Raw genomic sequence first — 12,027 nt, 5'->3', positions numbered from 1 at the left:
TCTCTCTTTCTCTCTCTCTCACTCTTTTTTCCTGTCTGTGCCAGACATCTTTGTTGGATCTGAAGGAGCACGCCTCATCACTGGCCTCCTCGGGTTTGAAGAAGGACTCCAAGCTCAAGAGCCTGGAGATTGCGCTTGAGCAGAAGAAAGAGGAGTGTATCAAACTGGAGAGTCAGCTCAAGAAGGTGAGAGAGACGTCTGATGTGTGAGCCGCTCAGAAGCGAATGCCAGCAGGTACGAATAGAAACGGTGTTTTGATGATGTAAAGTGTCTCGCTCCTTCCATCACATCTTCGACATCTGTCTCGAGTATGGAATAGCTTTAATCGCCGTCATGAACAAGGAAATATTTTATGTTAATATTGCTCGGATACACAAAACCCATGCAGTGAATAACCCGGCCAATCCTCTGCTTCGTTTCCAAACGATGTGAGACACTGGATTTTGTAAAGCTCCAGTGTTTTAGAGTAAGTATCAGTCCCCATGTTGATACTCGCTATCGGATCACCCTAGAGTTAAGTAATACGACGTGGGTTCCTTCCCCCCCGCCGATTAATCACATATTGCGTATATTACATATATTTTTGCTGACATGTCATTTGTACTATGGTATTAGGTTATAACCGTTCATCGCCGTCCGTGTAGATTGACGTGGATTAATTAGAAAAGTTATTCATTTGCACTGACCCTGATAAGTCAGGTAGAGCAATATTTAGCGGTTTATGTACCGGTGCAGTAACAACTCCGGGACGAAATCCCTTTGTAATATAGAGCTCTGATAATACGTCGCGGAATCGGAATCCTTTCTTGCGAAATACAGCCACACTTTAGGACGTTTCGCTTCAGGCGTTGTAATTTAAGCGCGTTTGATGTAGCTAGCTAACGGTACGCGACCTGCTCCCGTCGGAGTGTGACCGCTGCATTCACGCGCTCCTCGGATGGTCTCGTCTCCCCAGCTTCTCGGACGCTAACGTTACTACGACGATGAGTTGGATTTGTATTATCGGTATTAAATCACAACGCCCGAAGCGGAACGTGAGTGTAAAGTGTGGCTGTATTTCGCGAGAAAGGATTCCGATACCGCGACGTGCAACGGGGGGAAACACGTCAAACCTAAATATTATCCACCATCGTTAAAAAAACAAAAAAAACAAACACACACACAACCCAAGTAACAGCACACATATAAGTGTTTTATTCATTACTCATCACCCAGGGCTTGCATCCCTGTTTTGATCTCTCCATCCATCCGTTCTCTGCTCACGTGAGCCCTATCGTTAACATCTCTTCATTTTCTTGTAATCATCTCTTTCTGGATCCCCCCCCCACCCCCGTTTTCTTCCTTCTTTCCTAAAGCACACTGAGTACATATCAGGCCATTCCTCCGAACTTGTAAGTGCATCCCGATGTGGAAAGCCTGCCTGCCTGTGTGTGTGTGTGCGTGTGTGTACGCGTGGCTGCCGAAGGAATCTTACGAATGTGCGCGTTGTGAGGCTTCGCTTGCATGAGCTCACGGCTTATCTGATGTTTGTTTTCGTGCACACAGACAAGACAGTGAGACAGATTTCGGATTTGCAGTGTTTGAGGCCTGCTTGCATGAGCTCGTCTCTTATCTAAAGCCTCACACTGATCCGGGTTTAGTTTCTCAGCGGCGTAACACGGCTTGCAGCGTGCCGCGATGCGGCTTATACCAGCCCTGCATCTGTTTCCGCTTTCCCGCTCTGCTCGCATCTGGGTTTTTTTTTTTTTTTGTTGTTGTTGTTATTTTGTTTTATTTTTTGTTACGCCATATTGTGTGTTGCCCGTCACACGAAGACTTCGACATACACGTAGACGCGTAATCGAGGCCGTTTATACGTTTGCCTGAGCGTCCGTGCTTAAATCTAAAATCTGTCATTTCCCAGCGCTGGAAAATATGTTCATGGGAAATTGAGTCGTGCACAGGGCTGGATTATGTTTCGGGTTGCTCAGTGGCTTTGTGGATGTGTCCAGATCCCGTCCCGTGATCCAAAAGCAATGAAAAGTGCTGGCGGGCGCGCTCCAGTGCTCACACAGGTCTCGTTAAAGGAGTGTAAGCGATAACGCGTTGACAGTGCTCGGGACGTTCCGTTGTGATTGGACGAAACGCAGCGATGACTGGCGGCGTCCTGGCTGGCCTCGTGTGAGCGCTTGTGTAATAAGATGCACCCCAGCGGCTCTGTTAACATGAGCACACACACCGAGGCTGTCGGAACAAATTTAACGGTCCGGAATATTTGAATCGACATTTCATGTGTACATTCGAAGTACTTTGTTAGTGGAACATCTAATGTAAGTAATGTAAACGCTTGCGTAACATTACATCACGGTACAAGTCGCTGATTTTCAGCAGGTGTTATCGGAGGCACTTGTCTTGTGGCTGAATCGCAAATGGCGTATAGTGCTCGGTGGCTTGGTTTGGTAGTCGAACCTCCGGGGTTGTGGGTTCGAATCGCACCTCCAGTGTCTTCCCCCCCCAGTCCAGACACATGTGTTGTAGGCATTTCCAAATTGTCCGCAACGTGTGTGACTGTGTCCTGGGCGTCCTCCACGTCGTCCCCCGGGTTCCCCGGGATAGGCTCCCCGCGACCCTGTGTAGGATACGCGCTACAGAAAATGGATGGACCTTCTGTTTTCTATGATACAACACCCACTGCTAACAAAATGCACTTGAATTGAACACAGTTTAAAAATAAATAAATAAAGCTCTTCAATAACGCTGTGTCCGGAGTCTGTCCTGGGAACTCCGGTCCTCGTGGAAGTGGGCACGTTCCCAAACGTTCCCAAACCCAATCGTCCTTCTGGCATGTTTAGGAGAGGTGGGGGCAAAAAAAACAAAACGGAGCACCTGTGAGAAACCCACAAGGAGAACGTGAGAAAGTCGACACGGACAGTAACCGGAGCTCAGGATCGAACCTGGAGCTGTGAGGTGGCAGCGCTACTCGCTGTGACACTGTAATTAAAATTTTAATGCATTTTTAATTTTTAACATCCCTAATAAACATAGTTATTACCATTTCTCCCGTGTCGACTAACAGGATTCATTAAACACACTCCTGTCACGTACACACACACTCCCCTTGGCATGTATAGAATCATTGACGCGCTGCAAAATGCCGTGTCTCTTCGCTTACGGTGCTGCGTGACGTTCCCACACCAGCGCTGCACCGAACCCTGGAGCACACGAAGCTGCTCTAACAGCCGCACTATAATAATAACGTTTGCTCCGTGTTTGCTCCTCTGTGTACTCGTTTTATCTCCAGGACTCCTTTCCTGTGTGTGTGTGTGTGTGTGTGTGACTTGTGCATATGTGCCGAAACCCGACGTACAATGCAAGCCAGAAGTTCTCGATGATAGCTGCACAGTCATGAGTACTTAATAAATTTTTACGGCTGATATAACAAATTCTGTTCCAGACTACAAACCCACATACACACACACACACACACACACACACACACACACACACACGTCGCCTCCTGTGAATGTCTGAAAGTCCTCCCCTCCGTCGACGACGTGCTCTTGGCGGTCGGCGTGGAAACCTCGTCAACCTCAGGGCGAGACGTTAAAAAAAAAAAAAAAAGAGCAAATTAGAGAGGCCTAAATGTCGCCTTCAAATCATATCCTCCCCAATAAAACAGAACAGGCCACTTTCACAGAGCGCCAGCCCGAAGAGGCCGCCCGGAGCCCAGACACTCTTATGAGCTGCGACTGTTTCGCAATGCTGTTTGAACTCGGACTAAATTGCAACGTGCTCTGCTTTGCCGCGCTGTAATATGCTGCGCCTGACTTCTCTGTGGCGTGCTGAGTGCACTGCCCGGCTTTGCCGGCTCTCTGAATGCCATGTTCTGCATGTTCAGCCATGACCGTGCACGCTGTAGCGTCCGTGTGCTGTATCACGGTAGTGCCGTGCCTCTCGACCGGTTTGTCACGAGCAGCCACGGGTCATCTTTTACATCCAAGAAAGTTTTATTTTTGTGTTTATGACTTTACACAGTATTTGATGCCACGATTTTATTTTGAGAGCCGTCTGGTTTTTTTCACTTACACTTTCTGACCCTGACATGTAGATCTCACACTCACACACACACACAGACACACAGAGTATGCCGTTTTTTCACCTTTTCTCAGCATGGCCTGCAAAAGAAAATTTATGTGTGTGTGTTTATATATATATGCGTGTGTGTGTGTAAAGCGCCCTTCAGTAATATTGGCACCCTTGGTGAATATGAGCAAAGAATGCTGTGAAAAAGTGTCTATTGTTTAACCTTTTGATCTTTTGTTACACAAAAATACTCTGCTGTCATGGCTATCAAACAACTGCAAACAAAACAGGTTTATCCAAAAAAAAAACAAAAAAAAAAACAATTTTTGTTAAATATAGGTGTGCAACAATTATTGGCACCCCTATGAATTCATGTGAGAGAAATATATTTGAAGTATATTCCTATTGATATTTTACATTTGTTTGGTGACTAGGGTGACCTGGGTGACTAGGAACAGGAAATTGTTCAACCATGACTTCCTGTTTCACAGGGGTATGAATATGAGGTAACACACAGGTTAAATTCCCTTAGTCATTCATAACGCTGGGTAAGAGCAAGGAATGTAGCTGTGATGTGCTGCAAAAGGTTGTTGAGCTTCACACAATGGGGCGTGTCTATAAGAAAATAGCACAAGCATTGAAAATGCCCATTTCCACCATCGGGGCAATAATTAAGAAGTTCCAGTCAACTGGAAATGTTATGAATCGACCTGGAATTGGACGAGTGTCTATATCGTCTCAACGCACCGTGAAGAGGACGGTTCGAGCGGCCAGAAAGACTTTCTTGGGGTCAGAAAGTCTCCAAAACTACAATCTGAAGTCACCTACTTCACCACAAGCTGTTTGGAAGGGTTTCAAGAAAAAAGCCTCTACTCTCATCCAAAAACAAACTCGAGCGTCTTCAGTGTGCCGACACTACTGGAACTTCAAATGGGATCGGGTTCGATGGTCAGATGAACAGAGCCTTTTGGCGATAAACACCGGAGGTGGTTTTGGAGCACACAGAGAGGTCGCCGTATGGGAAAGTACCTCATGCCCACGGTTAAATATGGAGGTGGAGCTTTAATGTTTTGGGGCTGTTTTTCTACCAGAGGACCTGGACATTTTGTTAGGATACACGGCATCATGGACGCTATCAGATATCAACAGATATGAAATGAAAACCTCAGAAAGATTCAAATGGGCCGTGGTTGGATCTTCAGCAGGACGATGATCCAAAACATACATCAGAATCGACACAAAAATGGTTTACTGACCACAAAATCAAGCTCCTGCCATGACAATCACAGTATGGAGGAACGGTCTCAGATCCCTCGCCATGTATTCTCCAACCTCATCAGGCATTATAGGAGACGTCTCAGAGCTGTTATCTTGGCAAAGGGAGCTAGCACAAAGTATTGACTAAAAGGGTGCCAATAATTGTTGCACACCTATATTTAACCTTTTTTTTGTTGTTGTTGTTGATAAACCAGTGTTGTTTCCGATTGTTTGATATCCATAAGAGCAGAGTATTTTTGTGAATTTTTTGAACAAAAGATCAAAAGGTTAAACAGTGTATATGTTTTATATATAATGTAGTTTCCCCCGCATTTATAGGCCCATGGTATGTTTTGGAAGGTGTGTTATTAGCAAAGTTGTTTTAACGTCTGTGTGAAGAGACTGAAGAGTCTAAGAGTCAGACTCTGTAAAGCTGCAGATGATTTCTTCTGATGTTCTTCGTGTCAGGACTAATAAAGCTCACTGTGAAGCATGCGAGCACCGGTAGTTAAAGTGGGTATGTAGAAATCAGGGTTGCCCTGTTTTTTGTCGTTCCCAGTTGACTGAGAGCTAAAACTTAAATGATATCACACATATATCAAGTTATATCTATCTCCGTACATTTAAACCTGAACTAAAATGTTATATGTTTATCAGATCGTGAATGAATCCCAAAACTTGTGGTGTGATGTAGTTCTCTTCAGATTTGGTATTACTGCTAGAAATCCACACTTTTCTTTGGTAATGCAGTGGAGTGAGTTCCCTCACACACACACACACACACACACACAAAAAAAAACAATTTCAAAATATTTTTTTCAACATTTAGCAAATGAAAAGCGAACACCGCAAGATTTGGGAAAGATATGAGGTTTTAAATTAAATTAATACTTAACTAATTTATTTCATTTTTAAACCCAACGCACCTTTGTTTTAACTGGCAACCCTGATCAATTTTATTTGTTATTTATACGTTTGTTTTTTGAATTTAATTTAAACACTGCTTGTTATTAAACATAATTTTGAACTGTTTTAAGTACAGTTAAATACCAAATAAGGTTTGTTATTCAGGATCAGGATACCACCATGTTATTGTGGCTTTTAATCAAGTCTTAGAAAGCCCTGTTGAGCTGTTAGAGGGTTTTCGAATTGAACCGAATGTTTAAATGTCGTTTTCGTTGAATTTTCCGTTTGTTTCATGTTTTCAGCACAAAATTCTTACACTATTTATTTTGTGGATTAATTTCGAAGGGTTGAACGTCAAACTGCTTTCGGGTCACGAGGTTGAATGGAGGACTTGAGGCAGGAGCAGTTGGGAGAACCACGGTTCTAGAGCACACTTAGGGTTGTGTACTGCGTTTTGGTTTCGAAGACCCGGTGTCATTTTGCCATCTGACTCCCGACTGTGATTGCTGAAGGAACTCGTAATTAATTTGGCATCAATTTAACGTGCATTTCTTTCCTGGATACAATTGGGCTTGTTGTGACATCATGGCTTTAAGTTGCAAGAAGGCATTAGTCCCTATATACACACACACACACACACACACACACACGGTCTGACACTGCCCAGGCTCCTATTAGGCCACACAGTTGGCACTCGTGAGTCCGCTACAGAGCCAAACGCTTCTTTCATTCATTTCCCATTAGAAAACCTGTTTAAACAAAACGCCGTGCTGTCCAACGATAATCCTGAGCAGCGTCACTTTCCCAGAATGCTTCAGTTTCTGTGGGGGTGGGGGGGGACTAGGCACTGGCACACATTTGTATCCAGCTGTCCTGCAGCGTTAACCTCCAACCCCGTCGTGTGTGTTGTGTTTAGGCTCACACGGCGGCTGCAGAGGCTCAGGCGAACACGGAGCTGTCAGAGCGCATCAGCACCCTCGAGCAGGAGGTGAACCGCCACAGAGAGGATGCTGGGAAAGCCCAGGCTGAAGTGGACCGTCTGCTGGAGATCCTCAGAGAGATGGAGAACGAGAAGAACGACAAAGACCGCAAGATCAGTGAACTGGAGAGGTACACACACACACACACACACACACACACATACACACACATACAGATAGTGACTGTATACAGGACATGCATTTTGATCTCTGTATGTATTTTTAGAGCTTTTATGAAATCAGAAATGCTCAGTGTGTGTGTGTGTGTGTGTGTGTGTGTGTAAGTAAGATTGATGTGCATAATCGTACAGCTGTCTGTGAGTAAACGCGTATCTGTATCAGATCCTCCAGGTGCACGTTAAGGCTGTCCGAACGAGTTTTACTATTCAGATACTGTTCCAGTTTGCAGTTACTTTATTCGCTCGAGTTGTTGTCATGGCGACGAATTCACGCCGCCCCCGAAGTGTACAGTACGATGACGGATATGATGAAGAAAAAACTTTTTTGTTTCCTTGTCTAAAAATTTCTTCTTTAACAGCACTTTTTTTTTAAACAGCTCTCTGAATAAATAGTTTAGTGCAAAAGTTTGCACACCCTTAGGAGCAAGGACGGCAGCAAGGCATTTTAGATGTGTTAGGTTTTTTTTTCCTCTCCCCTTGTCGAGACCCGAACATTCACACTCGGCTGTATCTAACGCAGAACCGGCGTCTAAATCTCCGGCTAATTCTCCGAATCCCAAAAACACACCGCGGTCCCTGTACAGCTTTGTGTTCGACTCCGAATCGCAGCGTGGGCTTGAGTTTGTGGAATATCTGCTTTCCCTCGCAGCGCTCGGTAATGATGTGCGTTTTAGCCCTGCAGGGATGGCGTTCATGCTGTGAGTGCATGCTGGATGTGTGTGAGGAACCGACCGCAGCGTTTCAGACTTGCAGAACACTTGCTATTTTACATGCCCTCAGACTTACACAGCATGCACCGCCGGGAGAATATACATGTGTCTTCATCTGCCTGACTCAGCAGCGGCGTCTGCCTACGTGTGTTCATTTGAGACTGGTGTTCGTCTCGTTCCTGAAGTTTCTGCTGATCGTAAGCACAACGGAGGGGTCGCTCGCAGCTTTCCAGCCTCGCTAGGAACCGAATTGAGACACTCCAGCGTAGCTTTTGCGTTGTGCTTAGGGACGTCGTCTCGTAGGAAGATGAACCTCCATATCACTCTCAACAGGTTTTCTGTTAGGATTACTGTACTCAGCTTCGTCCGTCCTGGTCTCCTTGGACATCCTCGCGACGTGATGCTACCTCCACCATGCTTCACTGTGCACTCTGATGGTGTTCTTATTATGACGAGTAATGTTTGATTTCTGCCAAACACTTCCTTTAAGTGAAGATGTTCTAAGCTGAATCAGTGCTCTGGATGCAACACGAGGTGGAATATATCTGAAAAGTCATCCAGCCGTTTCTGTCTCCATTTCTCCTGCCAGATTTAGCAACAAAGCATCGCCTTTGAAATGCTCCACCATCATCTGTGTGGATTTAGTTTTGGAAGCGTACTGTAGTATGCAGAAGCGGAGATAATTACCCCTGAAATGTGGAATACTCGCAGGAGAAAGCACGCAGGAGGATCATCTACTTCATCAAAAGCCTCTCGTGCGTTTAGACGGCACCGTCACAAGCTCGCACGTCTTGACACACGGTTGTTGTGACAGTTTCTCAAGCGTCTCCAAGTCGGCAGATCGAAGCTCGTGCTCTGTGCTATTGTTCTCCAGCTCATCTCCTCAGTCAGGATTAGCCGCCTGTCTTTCTCCGAGCCCGTGCTAGAGAAAGTAAAACTTCTGGCTGCAGATCAGTGGTGCGGAGGCCGTCCTGATTTAAATCACGCCTTCAGACACCAGTGAACAGAATGTAGTTTGAACTGGGGCAGTTGAATATTTATTTATCAAATGTGATGGCAATTACTGAGGCTTGAGAGGATCTCTGTCACGAACGGCTGAGCGGAAGCTCAGAGTGTGAACGAAGAGCAGACGACTGAATGTAAAAGAGAGACAAAGAGCCGAACGAAAACGAGAAAACCTGACAATCAGCACTCCTTACTGTCGAGAACAACGAGAGACATTTATTCCTTTCGAGCTAAAGAGGAACCTAATGACCATTAACACCGTTTTGTAGAATATTTCAAATCTATGCGAACCAATCGTCATCTTTTAAAAATGTATTGATCCAGCAGTTTAATGATGATGTTTGTGTTTCGAACCGTCAGATGGACAGTTATAGTTCTGGTTCAGGTCACGAACGCGGACTCTCTTCAGTTGAATGTATGTCAAACCCTTCTCATGTCCTGCCTCGTGTTAATATATCGTCACTGACAGACTGTTTCTGCTGCTATTAAATAATAATTAATGCTAACCTTGCTCATGCTGTGTCTGTTCTTCCCTTCTGTCTTCTCTTTTCTCTCTCTCTCTCTTTTTTTTTTTTCTTTTTTTCTTCTTCCTCCCCTTGTGTTTATTTAACTTTACACTGGAACACTGACTCATCTCCTCAGTTTGACTTCAAGGTTAGTACGCCTGCTTTCCTTCACTATCTCGCTATCCGTTTGTTTTTTTTCAGCTGCATAATCATTACAGATTAAAATTGTGCCGCTCGGCCTCGGTTTATCTGCGTCGCTGAGGAGGAGGCTGTCTGAGGGCGCGTGTGTGTGTGTGTGTGTGTGTGTGTGTGTGTGTTTAAAGGCAGATTTATACTCGCCGTCAACTATGCGTACGCAAGACGGCCGCCGTGCACATATCCCGCAGTCGCTCGTGGACGTCCTAGGAGAGTAACGTGACGTGTCCGTGCGCCGCGGTACCGAGGTCGGTATCCGAGGCGGTATAGTCCGACGTGACACCGTGTTCGCTACGGACTAAACAAACTAACTAATCGCATACCGCCTATAGGAAATATCAAAGAAAATGTTTGATTTATATTGTGCTTTCTAATATTGTGTGTATATGTGTGTATATATATATATATATATATATATGTGTGTGTGTGTGTGTGTGTGTGTGTATGTATGTATGTATATATGTATATATATATATATATATATATATATATATATATATATATATATATATATATATATATATATATATATGTGTGTGTGTGTGTGTATATATATGTGTGTATGTATACGTGTGTGTGTATATATATATATACACACACATACATATACACCTATACATACATATATATATATACACATACATACATACATACACGTTTTATGTATATAAATAAGTTCTAAACAGTGCAGGCACCACAGAATTAAGCCTGAGGGTGAGATCGTAAACAGGAAGTAGCGATAGGAGAAAGCTTGACCTTGAACAGAGTTGTATGTGGTTTATGGGTGAAAGTACATGTTTTGTAGTAGTCTGTTCATGCTCACTGTTCATGTGTGCTTTCATTTTATATGATGTTCTGGTGTTCACTCGGGTCTTATCCGAGTCAGACAATAACGGAGTATACTGTTGACGTGATGTAATACGTTTGTCCATGCCTACTGGACTTTTACCTCGTTTGAGGCTTTTGATTTTTCTTCCTCAGACCATCGTTGGAATTCGTCTCGAGTCAGCAAGCTGCCTTAAAATGAAGCTTTTAACATTTCTATAAACATTTCCTCTGTCGGAATCGCCTGTTTCATTGAAACATGAAAACGGTTCCAAACAGCCCATATGCAGAAACGCAAATCGTTTAAAAACCCCAAACTGTTGAAAATGTAAACATTTACATGCTTTTTAGTTAGTTAGTTACAGTTATATAGCACTTTTCTAGACAATTAAAACACTTTACATAGTATTGGGGGGGGTCTCATAGTGCTCTAGAACACCCGCCACACACCAGCTGTTAGTGCAGAGGAGAGTGAGGTAGCTAATTCAGAGATGGGGATTATTAGGGGGCCGTGATAGAGAAGGGGAATGACAACGGGGGAATTTCACCAGGACCCCGGGGTTATACCCCGACTCTTTTACAATAAGTGTTCTGGGACCACAGAGGGTCAGGACATCGGTTTAACGTCTCATCCGAAAGACAGCGCTGTCTTTACAGTATAGTGTCCCCGTCACTATTCTGAGGCATTAGGACCCACACGGACCACTGGGTGAGCGCCCCCTGCTGGCCTCACTAATACCACTTCCAGCAGCAACCTTAGCTTCAGGAAAATAACAGCTATAAACCCTTTGTTCCTTCACTTTCCTGTTTTCAAAAACACCGTTACAGCTTTACCTCTGACTGTTATGAAGCACTGACACTGGAGACTCCTTCTATAAATGCTAAATGAACGTCTCAATAAACCAAATCAAAAATGTATCGGTTTTTGGCTTAGATTATGATGATGTATTGTCGTCTAACTTACGAGTCCCTGTGTGTGTGTTAGAACGAAAGCATTAATATAAACCTGGGACTTTTCTGTGTAGCCAGAACTACTCTGAGACCTGCTGTTATAGAAAACCAGCACTTTCTGACCAATCAGAATCGAGCAGTGCTGTGTTATAAGATTTGTTATTTACTTTTTATTTTATTTATTTATTTATTTTTTAAAACAAGCTTCTTGATTTAAAAAGGAGAAAGATCCTCATCTCTGTACACGTAATTGCGTAAACGTTTTCCAGAGAGATTTCTCTGCATGACCACCTTCGTTCTGTACTACTGACTAATAGCTGCAGAGATGGGCGGCCATTTTGCTTTCAGAGATGAGCTACCTAGCCCCGCCCCCTCAAAGGTACTTTTTTGATCTTGCGAAGGAGCTGTTCAGTGAGCGCTGAAAAAAAGAGCCTGGCGTGACGTCCACGCA

The 12,027-nt window shown here is 44.2% G+C and overlaps 1 protein-coding gene across 6 annotated transcripts in view; it reads left to right on the top strand.

Moving 5' to 3' along the window:
• The window catches only part of erc1b (ELKS/RAB6-interacting/CAST family member 1b), a 212,586-nt gene that overhangs the window by 62,989 nt on the left and 137,570 nt on the right, over window positions 1-12,027 (top strand). For 3 of the 6 annotated variants that reach the window (XM_053688509.1, XM_047162090.2, XM_053688508.1), the window contains 3 exons: window positions 45-185; window positions 1,356-1,391; window positions 7,142-7,335. In XM_053688509.1, the coding sequence (XP_053544484.1) occupies window positions 45-185; window positions 1,356-1,391; window positions 7,142-7,335 (371 nt within the window). The remainder of the gene's footprint in view (window positions 1-44; window positions 186-1,355; window positions 1,392-7,141; window positions 7,336-12,027) is intronic. The other 3 variants (XM_017494190.3, XM_017494192.3, XM_017494198.3) reach the window with 1 other exon arrangement.

Source organism: Ictalurus punctatus, chromosome 19 (genome assembly GCF_001660625.3).
Source record: "Ictalurus punctatus breed USDA103 chromosome 19, Coco_2.0, whole genome shotgun sequence".
NCBI classification, from domain to species: domain Eukaryota; kingdom Metazoa; phylum Chordata; class Actinopteri; order Siluriformes; family Ictaluridae; genus Ictalurus; species Ictalurus punctatus.
Note: the sequence above shows the minus strand (reverse complement) of the source record. Positions and strands in the feature narration are given on the sequence as shown.